Source organism: Panulirus ornatus, chromosome 17 (assembly GCF_036320965.1).
Source record: "Panulirus ornatus isolate Po-2019 chromosome 17, ASM3632096v1, whole genome shotgun sequence".
In the NCBI taxonomy this organism is placed as follows: domain Eukaryota; kingdom Metazoa; phylum Arthropoda; class Malacostraca; order Decapoda; family Palinuridae; genus Panulirus; species Panulirus ornatus.
In genome coordinates, this window is record NC_092240.1 from 15,799,199 (window position 1) to 15,819,853 (window position 20,655).

Below are 20,655 nucleotides of genomic sequence, written 5' to 3' on the forward strand. Positions count from 1 at the left end.
TGCTCTTCCCCAATCTGATGCTCTGTACATGCCTTCACCCTCTCAATCAATACCCTCCCATATAATTTACCAGGAATACTCAACAAACTTATACCTCTGTAATTTGAGCACTCACTCTTATCCCCTTTGCCTTTGTACAATGGCACTATGCACGCATTCCGCCAATCCTCAGGCACCTCACCATGAGTCATACATACATTAAATAACCTTACCAACCAGTCAACAATACAGTCACCCCCTTTTTTAATAAATTCCACTGCAATACCATCCAAACCTGCTGCCTTGCCAGCTTTCATCTTCCGCAAAGCTTTTACTACCTCTTCTCTGCTTACCAAATCATTTTCCCTAACCCTCTCACTTTGCACACCACCTCGACCAAAACACCCTATATCTGCCACTCTATCATCAAACACACTCAACAAACCTTCAAAATACTCACTCCATCTCCTTCTCACATCATCACTACTTGTTATCACCTCCCCATTTGCGCCCTTCACTGAAGTTCCCATTTGCTCCCTTGTCTTACGCACTTTATTTACCTCCTTCCAAAACATCTTTTTATTCTCCCTAAAATTTAATGATACTCTCTCACCCCAACTCTCATTTGCCCTCTTTTTCACCTCTTGCACCTTTCTCTTGACCTCCTGTCTCTTTCTTTTATACATCTCCCACTCAATTGCATTTTTTCCCTGCAAAAATTGTCCAAATGCCTCTCTCTTCTCTTTCACTAATACTCTTACTTCTTCATCCCACCACTCACTACCCTTTCTAATCAACCCACCTCCCACTCTTCTCATGCCACAAGCATCTTTTGCGCAATCCATCACTGATTCCCTAAATACATCCCATTCCTCCCCCACTCCCCTTACTTCCATTGTTCTCACCTTTTTCCATTCTGTACTCAGTCTCTCCTGGTACTTCCTCACACAAGTCTCCTTCCCAAGCTCACTTACTCTCACCACCCTCTTCACCCCAACATACACTCTTCTTTTCTGAAATCCCATACAAATCTTCACCTTAGCCTCCACAAGATAATGATCAGACATCCCTCCAGTTGCACCTCTCAGCACATTAACATCCAAAAGTCTCTCTTTCGCGCGCCTGTCAATTAACACGTAATCCAATAACGCTCTCTGGCCATCTCTCCTACTTACATAAGTATACTTATGTATATCTCGCTTTTTAAACCAGGTATTCCCAATCATCAGTCCTTTTTCAGCACATAAATCTACAAGCTCTTCACCATTTCCATTTACAACACTGAACACCCCATGTATACCAATTATTCCCTCAACTGCCACATTACTCACCTTTGCATTCAAATCACCCATCACTATAACCCGGTCTCGTGCATCAAAACCACTAACACACTCATTCAGCTGCTCCCAAAACACTTGCCTCTCATGATCTTTCTTCTCATGCCCAGGTGCATATGCACCAATAATCACCCATCTCTCTCCATCAACTTTCAGTTTTACCCATATTAATCGAGAATTTACTTTCTTACATTCTATCACATACTCCCACAACTCCTGTTTCAGGAGTACTGCTACTCCTTCCCTTGCTCTTGTCCTCTCACTAACCCCTGACTTTACTCCCAAGACATTCCCAAACCACTCTTCCCCTTTACCCTTGAGCTTCATTTCACTCAGAGCCAAAACATCCAGGTTCCTTTCCTCAAACATACTACCTATCTCTCCTTTTTTCACATCTTGGTTACATCCACGCACATTTAGGCACTTGCTGCTTTTATTCATTCCCGTCGCCACCAAACCACACATGAAATTTTATGTATACAAACATAATATATGCATACACATGTACATTTCATACTTACTCACTGTCATCCATTCCCAGCACCAATCCATCCCACAGGAAATAGCATAAGTGCATCAAGTAATTGACAAAAATTATATCATATACATTCTCCTCTTCTTCCCCACATCCGATCTTCCATACATATTCACCATATTTTGCACCAGTTAGGCAGCATCAAGAACAGATGACTGTACCTTTGAGGAAAAATCCTCAGTTGGCCCCTTTCTCTATTCCTTCTTGGAAAGCAAAACAGATGGAGAGGAGTACAGCCCCACACTCCCACCCATTTGAGTCACCTTCTATGACAAACAGGGGGCAGTATTCTTTCTCCCCTATCTCCAGGGATATTATATATACTCTCAGTAACAAAGAGATCATATTGGGAATGATCTTTTTTTTCTTTTTTTTTTGCTTTGTCGCTGTCTCCCGCGTTTGCGAGGTAGCGCAGGGAAACAGACAAAAGAAATGGCCCAACCCACCCCCATACACATGTATATACATACGTCCACACACGCAAATATACATACACAGCTTTCCATGGTTTACCCCAGACGCTTCACATGCCCTGATTCAATCCACTGACAGCACGTCAACCCCAGTATACCACATCGATCCAATTCACTCTATTCCTTGCCCTCCTTTCACCCTCCTGCATGTTCAGGCCCCGATCAAACAAAATCTTTTTCACTCCATCTTTCCACCTCCAATTTGGTCTCCCACTTCTCGTTCCCTCCACCTCCAACACATATATCCTCTTGGTCAATCTTTCCTCACTCATTCTCTCCATGTGCCCAAACCATTTCAAAACACCCTCTTCTGCTCTCTCAACCACGCTCTTTTTATTTCCACACATCTCTCTTACCCTTACGTTACTTACTCGATCAAACCACCTCACACCACACATTGTCCTCAAACATCTCATTTCCAGCACATCCATCCTCCAAATGAACTTATAAGTACATACTCTAAAATGTAAACTGTGATTAAAAAATCCATAATTTTATTTACACTGTAAAAAAAAAAAGCACATGATTACTTACAATGGTGCACAGGTCCATGCATGAAATTTACAAAAAATCTTCATACATAATCACAATAAAAAATATTTTAGCAATCATATTATAATAATAGTTTTAGACTTAAGGAAAACATCTACAACACAAAGCTTCACCATTAACGAAATTTACCTTTAGGAGTAAAATTATATCTACGTCCACTATTTCCTTTCTGCAAAGCTTTGTGTTTTAATTTTGATATGACACCATTGAATTCTTTGACATTTTTCTGTTCCTTTCCTTTCCTTGCTTTGCTATCTTCTTTAACAATCTTAATGTCATTTTCCTTTCTTGTACTATTACTCACTTCACTTTTGTATTTCAAAGATGATCCATCTTGTCCAGCAGAAGATGCTAATAATTTTGAATGGCTAGTGTGAAAGACTTCTTTCCAATCTATTGCATAATTTTGGGAACCTTCTTGAGTGTGATGATTTGAACTAACAGAGGAACCCTCATTCCACAAGCAGAGAGCTCCCCATCGCTTATGATTCCCAACATCCTGTTGATAAATCAAGATACTCTGTAATGACTGGTTTAAGTGAATAAGTAAAGATGACTGATAACAATGTTGTTTGAAAAAGACCGTAAATACTTTCATATAAATGCCAGTCAATGATAAAGAGATCCAATCCAAACATACTGTGAAACTAAAGTTTTTCAAATTATTCTATAGCCCTTAACACACATCTCACAATATCCCAGGCCAATAATTCTCTTTTCTTGTGTTCATACTGTTTATTTAGTGTGAGCAAATGAGGCTATTTCTTCATCTTAATGCAGGAAATGGTGAACAACTAGGAAAAAATATATATATTTAGGTGAGAAACTGCAGAAGTTGGTGAATGAGTTTGGTAAAGTGTGTAAAAGAAGAAAGTTGAGAATAAATGTAAATAAGAGCAAGGTCATTAGGTAAACTAGGATTGAGGGACAAGTTAATTGGGAGGTAAGTTTGAATGGAGAAAAATTGGAGGAAGTGAAGTGTTTTACATATCTAGGAGTGGATTTAGCAGTGGATGGAACCATGGAAGCAGAAGTGAGTCACAGGGTGGGGGAGGGGCGAAGGTTCTGTGAGCATTGAAGAATGTGTGGAAGGCGAGAACGTTATCTTGGAGAGCAAAAATGGGTATGTTTGAAGGATTGGTAGTTCCAACAATGTTATATGGTTGCGAGGCATGGGCTATAGATAGGGTTGTGCATAGGAGGGTGGATGTGTTGGAAATAAAATGTTTGAGGACAATATGTGGTGTGAGGTGGTTCGATGGAGTAAGTAATGAAAGGGTAAGAGAGATGTGTGGTAATACAGAGTAGGGTGAAGAGAGCAGAAGAGGGTGTACTGAAATGGTTTGATCACATGGATAGAATGAGTGAGTTAAGATTGACAAAAAGGATATATGTGTCAGACATGGAGGGAACGAGGAGAAGTGGGGGACCAAACTGGAGGTGGAATGATGGAGTGAAAAAGATTTTGAGCAATCGGGGCCTGAACATACAGGAGGGTGAAAGGTGTGCAAGGAATAGAGTGAACATATCGGGTATACCGGGGTCGACATGCTGCCATTAGATTAAACCAGGGCATGTGAAGCATCTGGGGTAAACCATGGAAAGTTTTGCGGGGCATGGATGTGGAAAGGGAGCTGTGGTTTGGGTGCATTACACATGATGGCTAGAGACTTGAGTATGAACAAATGTGCCCTTTATTGTCATTTCCTAGTGCTACCTCGCGTGCGCTTGGGGAGGGGGGTGCCATTTCATGTGTGGCGGGGTGGCGACCAGAATGGATGAAGGCAGCAAGTGTGGATGTGTACATGAATATATATGTAAATGTCTGTGTATGTATAAGTATGTATACGCTGAAATGTATAGGTATGTATATGTGCGTGTGTGGGCATTTACGAATGAATATACATGTTGTATGTGGGTGGGTTGGGCCATTCTTTCATCTGTTTCCTTGCGCTACCTCGCTAACATGGGAGACAGCGACAAAGTATTTATTTATCTATTATCTTACTTTGTCGCTGTCTCCCGCGTTATCGAGGTAGCGCAAGGAAACAGACAAAAGAATGGCCCAACCCACCCACATACACGTCCACACACGCAAATATACATACTTATACATCTCAACGTATAAATATATATATACACACACAGACATATACATATATACACATGTACATAATTCATACTGTCTGCCTTTATTCATTCCCATCACCACCCCGCCACACATGAAACAGCAACCCCCTCCCCCCGCACACACACGAGGTAGCGCTAGAAAAAGACAACAAAGGTCACATTCAATCACACTCAGTCTCTAGCTATCATGGATAATGCACCGAAACCACAGCTCTCTTTCCACATCCAGGCCCCACACAACTTTCCATGGTTTACCCCAGACGCTTCACATGCCCTGGTTCAATCCACTGACAGCACGTCAACCCCGGTATACCACATTGTTCCAATTCACTCTATTCCTTGCATGCCTTTCACCCTCCTGCATGTTCAGGCCCCGATCACTCAAAATCTTTTTCACTCCATCTTTCCACCTCCAATTTGGTCTCCCACTTGTCGTTCCCTCCATCTCTGACACATATATCCTCTTGGTCAATCTTCCCTCACTCATTCTCTCCATGTGACCAAACCATTTCAAAACACCCTCTTCTACTCTCTCAACCACACTCTTTTTATTACCACACATCTCTCTTACCCTATCATTACTTACTCGATCAAACCACCTCACACCACATATTTTCCTCAAACATCTCATATCCAACACATCCATCCTCCTTCGCACAACTCTATCTATATCCCACGCCTCGCAACCATATAACATTGTTGGAATCACTATGCCTTTAAACATACCCATTTTTGTTTTCTGAGATAATGTTCTCGCCTTCCACAGATTTTTCAACGCTCCCAGAACTTTCGCCCCCTCCCTCACCCTGTGACTCACTTCCGCTTCCATGGTTCCATCCGCTGCCAGATCCACTCCCAGATATCTAAAACACTTCACTTCCTCCAGTTTTTCTCCATTCAAACTTACCTCCCAATTGACTTGTCCCTCAACCCTAATGTACCTAATAACCTTGCTCTTATTCACATTTACTCTCAGCTTTCTTCTTTCACACACTTTACCAAACTCAGTCACCAGCTTCTGCAGTGTCTCACCCAAATCAGCCACCAGCGCTGTATCATCAGCGAACAACAACTGACTCACTTCCCAAGCCATCTCATCCACAACAGACTGCATACTTGCCCCTCTTTCCAAAACTCTTGCATTCACCTCCCTAACAACCCCATCCACAAACAAATTAAACAACCCTAGAGACATCACGCACCCCTGCCGCAGACCAACATTCACTGAGAACCAATCACTTTCCTCTCTTCCTACTCATACACATGCCTTACATCCTCGATAAAGACTTTTCACTGCTTCTAACAACTTGCCTCCCACACCATATATTCTTAATACCTTCCACAGCGCATCTCTATCAACTCTATCACATGCCTTCTCCAGATCCATAAATGCTACATACAAATCCATTTGTTTTCTCAGTATTTCTCACATACATTCTTCAGAGCAAACACCTGATGCATACATCCTCTACCACTTCTGAGACCACACTGCTCTTCCCCAATCTGTGTATATATATATATATATATATATATATATATATATGTATATATATATATATATATATATATATATATATATATATATATATTTTTATTTTTTTTTTTTTTGCCGGTCTCCCGCGTTTGCGAGGTAGCGCAAGGAAACAGACAAAAGAAATGGCCCAACCCACCCCCGTACACATGTATATACATACGTCCACACACGCAAATATACATACCTACACAGCTTTCCATGGTTTACCCCAGACGCTTCACACGCCCTGATTCAATCCACTGACAGCACGTCAACCCCGGTATACCACATCGATCCAATTCACTCTATTCCTTGCCCTCCTTTCACCCTCCTGCATGTTCAGGCCCCGATCACACAAAATCTTTTTCACTCCATCTTTCCACCTCCAATTTGGTCTCCCACTTCTCCTTATTCCCTCCACCTCCGACAAATATATCCTCTTGGTCAATCTTTCCTCACTCATTCTCTCCATGTGCCCAAACCATTTCAAAACACCCTCTTCTGCTCTCTCAACCACACTCTTTTTATTTCCACACATCTCTCTTACCCTTACGTTACTTACTCGATCAAACCACCTCACACCACACATTGTCCTCAAATATCTCATTTCCAGCACATCCATCCTCCTGCGCACAACTCTATCCATAGCCCACGCCTCGCAACCATACAACATTGTTGGAACCACTATTCCGTCAAACATACCCATTTTTGCTTTCTGAGATAATGTTCTCGACTTCCACACATTCTTCAAGGCTCCCAGAATTTTCGCCCCCTCCCCCACCCTATGATCCACTTCCGCTTCCTTGGTTCCATCCGCTGCCAGATCCACTCCCAGATATCTAAAACACTTACTTCCTCCAGTTTTTCTCCATTCAAACTTACCTCCCAATTGACTTGACCCTCAACCCTACTGTACCTAATAACCTTGCTCTTATTCACATTTACTCTTAACTTTCTTCTTTCACACACTTTACCAAACTCAGTCACCAGCTTCTGCAGTTTCTCACATGAATCAGCCACCAGCGCTGTATCATCAGCGAACAACAACTGACTCACTTCCCAAGCTCTCTCATCCCCAACAGACTTCATACTTGCCCCTCTTTCCAAAACTCTTGTATTCACCTCCCTAACAACCCCATCCATAAACAAGTTAAACAACCATGGAGACATCACACACCCCTGCCGCAAACCTACATTCACTGAGAACCAATCACTTTCCTCTCTTCCTACACGTACACATGCCTTACATCCTCGATAAAAACTTTTCACTGCTTCTAACAACTTGCCTCCCACACCATATATTCTTAATACCTTCCACAGAACATCTCTATCAACTCTATCATATGCCTTCTCCAGATCCATAAATGCTACATACAAATCCATTTGCTTTTCTAAGTATTTCTCACATACATTCTTCAAAGCAAACACCTGATCCACACATCCTCTACCACTTCTGAAACCACACTGCTCTTCCCAAATCTGATGCTCTGTACATGCCTTCACCCTCTCAATCAATACCCTCCCATATAATTTACCAGGAATACTTAACAAACTTATACCTCTGTAATTTGAGCACTCACCCTTATCCCCTTTGCCTTTGTACAATGGCACTATGGACACATTCCGCCAATCCTCAGGCACCTCACCATGAGTCATACATACATTAAATAACCTTACCAACCAGTCAATAATACAGTCACCCCCTTTTTTAATAAATTCCACTGCAATACCATCCAAACCTGCTGCCTTGCGGCTTTCATCTTCCGCAAAGCTTTTACTACCTCTTCTCTGTTTACCAAATCATTTTCCCTAACCCTCTCACTCTGCACACCACCTCGACCAAAACACCCTATTTCTGCCACTCTATCATCAAACACATTCAACAAACCTTCAAAATACTCACTCCATCTCCTTCTCACATCACCACTACTTGTTATCACCTCCCCATTTGCGCCCTTCACTGAAGTTCCCATTTGCTCCCTTGTCTTATGCACTTTATTTACCTCCTTCCAGAACATCTTTTTATTCTCCCTAAAATTTAATGATACTCTCTCACCCCAACTCTCATTTGCCCTCTTTTTCACCTCTTGCACCTTTCTCTTGATATATATATATATATTTTATATTTTTATTAATTTTACATTTTGTCGCTGTCTCCCACGTTTGCGAGGTAGCGCAAGGAAACAGACGAAAGAAAATGGCCCAACCCACCCCAATACACATGTATATACATGCGTCCACACACGCAAATATACATACCTACACAGCTTTCCATGGTTTACCCCAGACGCTTCACATGCCCTGATTCAATCCATTGACAGCATGTCAACCCCGGTATACCACATCGATCCAATTCACTCTATTCCTTGCCCTCCTTTCACCCTCCTGCATGTTCAGGCCCCGATCACACAAAATCTTTTTCACTCCATCTTTCCACCTCCAATTTGGTCTCCCACTTCTCCTCATTCCCTCCACCTCCAACACATATATCCTCTTGGTCAATCTTTCCTCACTCATTCTCTCCATGTGCCCAAACCATTTCAAAACACCCTCCTCTGCTCTCTCAACCACGCTCTTTTTATTTCCACACATCTCTCTTACCCTTACGTTACTTACTCGATCAAACCACCTCACACCACACATTGTCCTCAAACATCTCATTTCCAGCACATCCATCCTCCTGCGCACAACTCTATCCATAGCCCACGCCTCGCAACCATACAACATTGTTGGAACCACTATTCCTTCAACATACCCATTTTTGCTTTCCGAGATAATGTTCTCGACTTCCACACATTCTTCAAGGCTCCCAGGATTTTTGCCCCCTCCCCCACCCTATGATCCACTTCCGCTTCCATGGTTCCATCCGCTGCCAGATCCACTCCCAGATATCTAAAACACTTTACTTCCTCCAGTTTTTCTCCATTCAAACTTACCTCCAATTGACTTGACCCTCAACCCTACTGTACCTAATAACCTTGCTCTTATTCACATTTACTCTTAACTTTCACACACTTTACCAAACTCAGTCACCAGCTTCTGCAGTTTCTCACATGAATCAGCCACCAGCGCTGTACCATCAGCGAACAACAACTGACTCACTTCCCAAGCTCTCTCATCCCCAACAGACTTCATACTTGCCCCTCTTTCCAAAACTCTTGCATTTACCTCCCTAATAACCCCATCCATAAACAAATTAAACAACCATGGAGACATCACACACCCCTGCCGCAAACCTACATTCACTGAGAACCAATCACTTTCCTCTCTTCCTACACGTACACATGCCATACATCCTCGATAAAAACTTTTCACTGCTTCTAACAACTTGCCTTTCCACACCATATATTCTTAATACCTTCCATAAAGCATCTCTATCAACTCTATCATATGCCTTCTCCAGATCCATAAATGCTACATACATATCCATTTGCTTTTCTAAGTATTTCTCACATACATTCTTCAAAGCAAACACCTGATCCACACATCCTCTACCACTTCTGAAACCACACTGCTCTTCCCCAATCTGATGCTCTGTACATGCCTTCACCCTCTCAATCAATACCCTCCCATATAATTAACAGGAATACTCAACAAACTTATACCTCTGTAATTTGAGCACTCACTCTTATCCCCTTTGCCTTTGTACAATGGCACTATGCACGCATTCCGCCAATCCTTAGGCACCTCACCATGAGTCATACATACATTAAATAACCTTACCAACCAGTCAATAATACAGTCACCCCCTTTTTTAATAAATTCCACTGCAATACCATCCAAACCTGCTGCCTTGCCGGCTTTCATCTTCCGCAAAGCTTTTACTACCTCTTCTCTGTTTACCAAATCATTTTCCCTATCCCTCTCACTTTGCACACCACCTCGACCAAGACACCCTATATCTGCCACTCTATCATCAAACACATTCAACAAACCTTCAAAATACTCACTCCATCTCCTTCTCACATCCCCACTACTTGTTATCACCTCCCCATTTGCGCCCTTCACTGAAGTTCCCATTTGCTCCCTTGTCTTACGCACTTTATTTACCTCCTTCCAGAACATCTTTTTATTCTCCCTAAAATCTAATAATACTCTCTCACCCCAACTCTCATTTGCCCTCTTTTTCACCTCTTGCACCTTTCTCTTGACCTCCTGTCTCTTTCTTTTATACATCTCCCACTCAATTGCATTTTTTCCCAGCAAAAATCATCCAAATGCCTCTCTCTTCTCTTTCACTAATAATCTTACTTCTTCATCCCACCACTCACTACCCTTTCTAAACAACCCACCTCCCACTCTTCTCATGCCACAAGCATCTTTTGCGCAATCCATCACTGATTCCCTAAATACATCCCATTCCTCCCCCACTCCCCTTACTTCCATTGTTCTCACCTTTTTCCATTCTGTACTCAGTCTCTCCTGGTACTTCCTCACACAAGTCTCCTTCCCAAGCTCATTTACTCTCACCACCCTCTTCACCCCAACATTCACTCTTCTTTTCTGAAAACCCATACAAATCTTCACCTTAGCCTCCACAAGATAATGATCAGACATCCCTCCAGTTGCACCTCTCAGCACATTAACATCCAAAAGTCTCTCTTTCGCGCGCCTCTCAATTAACACGTAATCCAATAACGCTCTCTGGCCATCTCTCCTACTTACATAAGTATACTTATGTATATCTCGCTTTTTAAACCAGGTATTCCCAATCACCAGTCCTTTTTCAGCACATAAAGTCTACAAGCTCTTCACCATTTCCATTTACAACACTGAACACCCCATGTATACCAATTATTCCCTCAACTACCACATTACTCACCTTTGCATTCAAATCACCCATCACTATAACCCGGTCTTGTGCATCAAAACCACTAACACACTCATTCAGCTGCTCCCAAAACACTTGCTTCTCATGATCTTTCTTCTCATGCCCAAGTGCATATGCACCAATAAATACCCATCTCTCTCCATCAACTTTCAGTTTTACCCATATTAATCGAGAATTTACTTTCTTACATTCTATCACATACTCCCACAACTCCTGTTTCAGGAGTACTGCTACTCCTTCCCTTGCTCTTGTCCTCTCACTAACCCCTGACTTTACTCCCAAGACATTCCCAAACCACTCTTCCCCTTTACCCTTGAGCTTCGTTTCACTCAGAGCCAAAACATCCAGGTTCCTTTCCACAAACATACTACCTATCTCTCCTTTTTTCACATCTTGGTTACATCCACACACATTTAGACACCCCATTCTGAGCCTTCGAGGAGGATGAGCACTCCCCGCGTGACTCCTTCTTCTGTTTCCCATTTTAGAAAGTTAAAAAATACAAGGAGGGGAGGATTTCTGGCCCCCCGCTCCCGTCCCCTCTAGTCGCCTTCTACGACACGCGAGGAATATATATATATATATATATATATATATATATATATATATATATATATATATATCCCCTATGCCTTTGTACAATGGCACTATGCATGCATTCTGCCAATCCTCAGGTACTTCACCATGAGCCATACATACATTGAATATCCTTACCAATTAACAACATAGTCACCCCTTTTTTAACAAATCTCACTGCAATACCATCCAAACCTGCCGCCTTGCCAGCTTTCATCTTCCACTAAGCTTTCGCTACCTCTTCTCTGTTCACCAAACCATTCTACCTGACCCTTTTACTTTGCACTCCACCCCGACCAAAACACCCTATATCTGCCACTCTATCATCAAACACATTCAACAAACCTTCAAAATATTCACTTCATCTCCTTCTCACTTCATCACTACTTGTTATTACCTCCCCATTTGCCCCCTTCACCGATGTTCCCATTTGTTCTCTTGTCTTACGCACTTTATTTACCTCCTTCCAAAATATCTTTTTATTCTCCCTAAAATTTAATGATACTCTCTCACCCCAACTCTCATTTGCCCTCTTTGTCACTTCTTGCACCTTTCTCTTGACCTCCTGCCACTTTCTTTCATACCTTTCCCAGTCATTTGCATTAGTTCCCAGCAAAAATTGTCCAAACGCCTCTCTCTTCTTTTTCAATAACAATCTTACTTCTTCATCCCAACGTTCACTACCCTTTCTAATCAGCCCCCCTCTCACCTTTCTTATGCCACATGCATCTTTTGCGCAAGCCATCTCTGCTTCCCTAAATACATATATACAGCAAGTATCATTGTCAATTAAGGAACCAGAGTACAGTCTCATCAAAGAACTTCTCACTTCAGAGAGGTCCATCTTGTCCCAGCTAATGAGTGTAACACAGCTTTGGAAAAGGGGCCCTAAGTTCATTATAATAGCTTTCTTGAGAGATTTTCCGTTCTTTTTATCAAACATTTTCAAAATCCATATAAACAATAAACACCTACTTTTTTCTATATAACTTTCCTCACTTTAGGTTGTAGTTGGTTTGAAGCCACCAATTAGAAGGAATATTACCAGTGCTACCTGTATGGGTTTTGGGAGAGTAAGTACTGGGTAGTGAGCCAGCATTTAATGGTTGTCAGATTGCACTCCTCTGACCCAGGTATCTGTCTTTTCTTTGTCTTACCCACATATGGACTGCTGGCATTCTGTCCACAAATATACAATCTCTCCTTGACACACATAACACTTAACAACAATCAACTTAAACAGCTCATTCTTTGCAGCTCTAGATTTTTCCCATGATAAGCACTATGCACTTCTTGTCTTGAGAAAATGGTAGGAGCAATAAATAGATGTAGTAGGTAGGAACATTAGACAGGAGCATTAGGTAGGAACGTTAACAAGAAGTAGTAGGTACAAACAATACGTGGGATACTTTGAAAACACTATGCTTGAGTTGCCTTCTGCCAGTGGCCTGTTAAGAGTAAGGCATTAGAGACTAAAAAGCGGCACTATGGAGACTCTTTTGCCGTGGCCACCCTCTTGAGGCAGGCGTCAGAGATACAGATACATAGATAGGGAGAACTTTCTTTGATACCTAAGTGCAAAAATGTGGTATACACACCCTCTTTAACACGTCCCTCATCAACCATGCCAGAATACTTATTTGTCTATATTCTTACAATCACCCTTTCTCCTTTAATCTTGCCAGTAATGCCTCTAATAGGCTACTTTTAAGCCTATACAACTAAAAACAAAGTACTTATTAACTTACACTGGTGTGAGTGCTGCCCTCTAGTAGAAACCGTGCATGGGTAAGTTCAGTGCGTAACCTTTCTACTTCCTCAAGAGTAACATTACGACTTACGTTAAGCTCAAGCTCAAGTGGATTCTGAGGAAGAAGAGAACACACATAAATACTACTAGAGGAAAAGCTATGCACAGACAGAAAGATGATAAATGTATGGAAGAAAAAAGCAAATGATCAAGTACAGTCATCTATTACTTTGAAGTGAGGACAAGTTTGCATTTATTTTCAAAAAATCTATAACTGACTTACCTGAATGTATAATGCATTGTGTTCAGGTTTTACAAAACTCTTCCCATGTACAATAGAAAGCCCACGTTCTCGAAAATTGAATTTGTCATAAAATTCAAAAAAGCCTCTAAGTAAAGTCTCTAAAGAATCTTTGTTTTCATTAACAACCAAATCAATAAGATTTCTGGGAAAAATAAATTTCACGTCATCTGCTTCATCATCTGGGTCTGTGGGAAGAAATGCACATTTTGTTAAATCAAAAACTAATGAATGGATTGGGCTCTTAATTGCAATAAACAACTTAAATATAAATATTACTTCAGTTCTCAGATTGATACTGATGTATGGGAATCATTCATACTCTAAATTATTACTATCAATATTTACTTTACAAGACATCAAAGGTAAGATCCCTTCAGTTCATCTGTCCTAATTTTGTGGTAATTTTCATTCGATTACTTAAAAAGTGACTTTCCCCCATCCATCTCACTCTTTCTAAACTACATGGTTCATGAATCTAAACAAAGCTGGCCTGAACAAATCATTCTATAAACACACTAATAATTAACAACCAAACTTTGTGAGAGCCAAAAAAAAATGTAATGGCAATACACAGTTATCAGTTAAAGAATTCTGTAACCAGGTTTAGTTAGTCAAAAGGGGGTGTTTTAAATGATTTATGCAGCAGTAACTTCCAGTTGAGACACATCCTCAAGTCAAATGTACAGAACTTGAGTTAATGGATGAAGCAGAACATATGAGAGTCACGTAAGACAAAAACCTGAGGCAGAAGAACGTGAGGGAGGAAATACAAAAAATGAAAATAGGTAGAGTTACAGCATAAGGAAGAAGCATCAGAGCATCAGAGAGGGAGATGGCATGACACAATCAAGAAAGCTAAAACTTGGCATATCTAAAGTAGATGGTAAGAATGTAAATCTTTAGACATGAATAAGTATGCTAAGTTGCTCTCTAATTCTAATGTAAGCACAGAATCATTTGTCCCCTACTTTAAGAAGTTAGCTACAGTTGTGCCAGTGTCGCATGAATGTTGGCCTATCTTGTATACACAATAAGAAAAGTATCAAACTGGATGGGTCCCATGAATCTCAAAATGATCAACACGACGTACACTGTCTCAGATGGGTTGGTAAATACGAACATGAGACATATTTCCTAATAATAATGGTAGTCGCACTTTATAGTTATTTCCATCAAAATATGCAATCAACATAACATTTATTATGGCAAATGACAGTAAATGTAACTAGCAACTGATATATAACAACATTATGAAAGCATGGCAACCAATGTGAGGCCCAAACAATGGGCATTTCTCAAAATCTGTCCATGGTGTCACATTGTTTCACATAATAAGTAGTAATATACCTTTTTCACAATGTTTACAGACTGCATTTATGGGTATGGCCAAAGAAATTTTCAATCCTTTGTCAATCATAGATTGCAAGTGCTATAACAGGTTTATAAATTAGCATTTTGAAAGCTTATAAAATGGTCATAATGGGTGTACAAATTAGCACTTTGAAAGCTTATAAAATGGGTTCCAAACAATATACAAAATTTCAGAAACTTATAGAAAACTGAAATAGTTACATGGAAAATGCGAAAAAGGAGAGATTATTTGCCACAGGGTGGTTCTTCAGATGTAAATGGGTACTTTAATAATTTTAGAGAGATATTCCTGTTAAAGGAATTGCAGACATGCAGAATCTACGAACTCATTTAGAGGAAAAAGGAGCTGAAACCCTAGAAAGAGCTGCCACTTTAGCAGATGACTGTTTTAACATAAGAATATTATTTTTTATCATACTTTGTTGCAGTCTCCTGCATCGGCAAGGTAGCGCAAGGAAACAGACAAAAGAATGGCCCAACCCACCCACATACACATGTATATACATACATGTCTACACATGCACATATACATACCTATACATTTCAACGCATACATATACATACATACAAAGACACATACATATATACACATGTACATAATTCATACTTGCTGCCTTTATTCATTCCTGTCACTGCCCCACCACACATGAAAAGACAACCCCCTCCCCCCACATGCATGCGAGGTAGCGCTAGGAAAAGACAACAAAGGCCACATTCGTTCACACTCAGTCTCTAGCTGTCATGTATAATGCACCGAAACCACACTTCCCTTTCCACATCCAGGCCCCACACAACTTTCCATGGTTTACCTCCGACGCTTCACATGCCCTGGTTCAATCCATTGACAGCACGTCGACCCTGGTATACCACATAGTTCCAATTCACTCTATTCCTTGAAATGCCTTTCACCCTCCTGCATGTTCAGGCCCTGATTGCTCAAAATCTTTTTCACTCCATCTTTCCACCTCCAATTTGGTCTCCCACTTCTCCTCGTTCCCTCCACCCGACACTCTTTGTCAATTTTTCCTCACTCATTCTCCCCATGTGACCAAACCATTTCAAAACACCCTCTTCTGCTCTCCCAACCACACTCTTTTTATTACCACACATCTCTCTTACCCTTTCATTACTTACTCGATCAAACCACCTCACACCACATATTGTCCTCAAACATCTCATTTACAACACATCCACCCTCCTCCGCACAACTCTATCTTTCGCCCACGCCTCGCAACCATATAACATTGTCGGAACCACTATTCCTTTAAACATACCCATTTTTGCTTTCTGAGATAATGTTCTCACCTTCCACACATTTTTCGACACTCCCAGAACTTTCACCCCCCTCCCCCACCCTGTGACTCACTTCCGCTTCCATGATTCCATCCACTGCCAAATCCACTCCCAGATATCTAAAACATTTCACTTCCTCCAGTTTTTCTCCATTCAAACTTACCTCCCAATTGACTTGTCCCTCAACCCTACTCTATCTAATAACCTTGCTCTTATTCACATTTACTCTCAGCTTTCTTCTTTCACATACTTTACCAAACTCAGTCACCAGCTTCTGCAGTTTCTCACCTGAATCAGCCACCAGCGCTGTATCATCAGCGAACAACAAATGACTCACTTCCCAAGCTCTCTCATCCACTACAGACTGAATTCTTGTCCCCTTCTCCAAAACTCTTGCATTCAACTCCCTAACAACCCCATCCATAAACAAACCAAACAACCATAAAGACATCACGCACCCCTGCCGCAAACCAACATTCACTGAGAACCAATCACTTTCCTCTCTTCCTACTCATACACACACCTTACATCCTTGATATAAACTTTTCACTGTTTCTAACGACTTGCCTCCCACACCATATATTCTTAATACCTTCCACAGATTATCTCTATCATTTCTATCATATGCCTTCTCCAGATCCATAAAAGCTACATACAAATCCATTTGCTTTTCCAAGTATTTCCCACACACATTCTTCAAAGTAAACACCCAATCCACACATCCTCTACCACTTCCGAAACCACACTGCTCCTCCCCAATCTGATGCTTTGTACATGCCTTCACCCTCTCAATCGATACCCTCCAATATAGTTTCCCAGGAATACTCAACAAACCCATACCTTTTGTACATGCCTTCACCCTCTCAATCGATACCCTCCAATATAGTTTCCCAGGAATACTCAACAAACCCATACCTCTGTAATTTGAGCACTCACCTTTATCCCCTTTGCCTCTGTACAATGGCACTATGCATGTATTCCGCCAATCCTCGGAATGCATAAGAAATTCTATGATAAACCTCTGCATACACCAAGTAAATTGTCAAAATATCCAGTCAAATGTTAACCACTTTGCTGCTATTGGTGGCAATTTACTCACATAATTTCACACCACAAGTTGAATTCCACATGCACTGTAAGCTCTGTTGGTAGGTCAAAGATAGCAAACCAAAGATGAGTAACTGAACTACCTGAATACGTGAGTAACCCACTAGTGACCATGGAGGGAGGTCACACACCATCTCTTTGAAATGGAAGAAGGTTGGATGGTATCAGTGAAGCAGTTCTTAAATGTGCAGCTGAATTGTGTGCCATGCCAAAGGTGAGTGGTGGGCACATGAGCAAAGGTACTGAGAGGTGGATAAAGAAGTGAAACTGCTCGAGAAGTATGAATAGTACATGCAGGGAAGAGGCATTAGCAACTGGAAGATGTACAAGAACAAGTGGCAAGTCAAGAGACAGGTATGAGAAAATTGGTAGCATCTGAAGTCAGTCCTGGTGAAAAAATGAGGTAGTTAAAGCCTTGCATAAAATGAAATGTGGCAAAACTGTTGGATGGATGGGACTGTAGTTGAGTTTCTAAAGAAAGTGGTGACAATGTTGCTGATTGGTTGGTCAAGCTCCTTAAAATTTCATGGCCCATGGTGAGGTGCATGAGGAGTGGAAGACTGCATGTATAAGGGTAAAAGAGAAAGCTCAATCTAGATGTATAACTTTATTCAGTATACCTAATAAGTTGTGCAGGAGAATGATGACTGAGAGGGAGGTAGCATACATAGAATATCAGATTAGGGAGAAGACTGGTTTCAAAAGAGATAGATGTGTGGTCTTAAGAGTCTGCTTTGAAGAATTTGAGTGAGAAGTAGTTACAGAAAGGAAATTGCATTTATGGACCTAAAGAAACCCATAGGATTGGTTTAAGAGAGACTATTTGCAAGGTGCTACAAAATATGAGGTAACCAGAAAGCTACTAAATGCAGCAAGGAGTCACTCCAATACAAAATGGTGGATGTGCAAGTAGAAAGAAAAGATGATTGGTTCTTAGTGAAAGCAGTTCTGTGTCAAGGATAGGTGGTGCCACTATGTTTGTTTAAACTCTTGTTTAAGGATGAATGGCATGGAGAAAGGGAAAACTTTGTAGAATGCTAAGGCTGAGTTTACAAGGAGGTGACTTAGTAGCTGTTTGCAGGTGAGATAGTTCTGGTGGTTGACTTGGGAGAGAAACTCCAGGTGATGAGAGTAATTAGGAGTGTGTGTAATAAGAGAAATTTCAGACTGAATGTGAAAAAACACTAAGGTAATTAAGTGATGAAAGGTATGAGACAAGATGGCTTGAGAGCAACCTGAATGGGGAGGACAAGGAGGAAGTGGAGAGTGTTTTAGTTACCTGGGAATGGGATGGAAGTGTTAAATCCATGCTGTTGCCCACGTCCTAACCACAAAAACTGCTACTATTCCCAGCCAGACTGCTGCTTCCTTCCCTAAACATATCACTACTGCTCCACACCACACTGTCACCTACATCCCAACACAGATATCGTTCTGCACCATATTGTCATATCCCTCCTCCCTACACACATCACTACTGTTGTTCCTCAAACTGTCGCCCCCTCTCTAAACACCAGGCTACCACTACATTGCTTCACTCCTCACCACACATTTCACTATTACTTCATGCCACATCATTGCCTCCCTCCCCAATCACACCACTACTGTTGTAAGCAAAGTGTATTTTCTCCATACCACTAACACCATTACACTCATAACTGAATCTTGGATGCCATCATAAGGGCAAATACATTATCATTAAGTGCAACAGACATGACCAACAAGTGTTCAAAACTGATTAAACCATGGATTAGCACCTCATGGAAGCTTTAGCAGCATCTAAACAACAGAATGGCACTCCACAGACACAAGCAAAGTTTCACTGAACATAAAAGGGCTTGAAAGCAGACTGAATATAATTATAATTCAAACTGATAAATTTATTCCTTAAATAAATAAGCTTTTATAAGTTTTAGAAAATATCAGTTTACTTAAATGTACAACATAAAATGCTAGATATGAGATAATCTGCCACAATGATTTCATTTACCAGATCATGTGTATATAATTTCATTTACCAGATCATATTCAAGTGTAATAATGTCATAATCTTAAAAATTAATTACACCCTGAATTTATGAGTACAACTTTGAAAACATGACTGTAGACAAACACACACGTGCAACTTTGCAAACAGAGATCAATAAAATCATTACCTGAATTAATATTTAATGAATGCAGTGATGTAATCACTGGAGGTGACACATTCATTAGGTAGAAGAGCACCATTACTGTGAGTGAAAAATTTGTGACCCATCGACCAGCATATGGTGATGTTATGTGTCGATCTCTTGCCCATCGTCGAACAGCAAACACAATTGGACGTACTCTTGGATCCATGCTCCCATACATATATAGCATCTGACTCATGTAGAAACCAGATCTACCCAAAACAATGACAAAATGAATTACAGAGAAACTGAAAAAGTAGGTATGTATAAAACATTACAGTGTGCATCTAAGAACTTGTTATTACTATAAATATTTTCATAATATATGAATATCTGAGTATATATATAAATATATTCATCCACTATTTATTTATTATACTTAATCGCCGTCTCCTGCGTCAGTGAGGTAGCACAAGGAAATAGAAGAGGAATGGCCCAACCCACCCACATACACATGCATATACATACACGCACATATACATACATATATATTTCAACATATACATACACATATCTCTGGGGATAGGGGATAAAGAATACTCCCCACCTATTCCCTGCGTGTCGTAGAAGGCGATTAAAGGGGAAGGGAACGGGGGGCTGGAAATCCTCCCATCTCATTTTTTTTTTTTTAATTTTCCAAAAGAAGGAACAGAGAAGTGGGCCAGGTGCGGAAATTCCCTCAAAGGCCCAGTCCTCTGTTCTTAACGCTACCTCGCTAACGCAGGAAATGGCG

At 40.9% G+C, this 20,655-nt stretch overlaps 1 protein-coding gene across 1 annotated transcript in view; it reads right to left on the minus strand.

The window, feature by feature from the left end:
* Positions 1-2,801: 2,801 nt before the first annotated feature.
* LOC139754577 (poly(A) RNA polymerase, mitochondrial-like) overlaps positions 2,802-20,655 on the minus strand; it is a 36,752-nt gene continuing 18,898 nt past the window's right edge. Inside the window, exons 8-11 of the mRNA XM_071671959.1 lie at positions 19,908-20,134; positions 13,960-14,165; positions 13,675-13,791; positions 2,802-3,375 (exon numbers count right to left, since the gene is read on the minus strand). Of these exons, the coding sequence (XP_071528060.1) occupies positions 2,992-3,375; positions 13,675-13,791; positions 13,960-14,165; positions 19,908-20,134 (934 nt within the window). The 3' untranslated portion in view covers positions 2,802-2,991. The remainder of the gene's footprint in view (positions 3,376-13,674; positions 13,792-13,959; positions 14,166-19,907; positions 20,135-20,655) is intronic.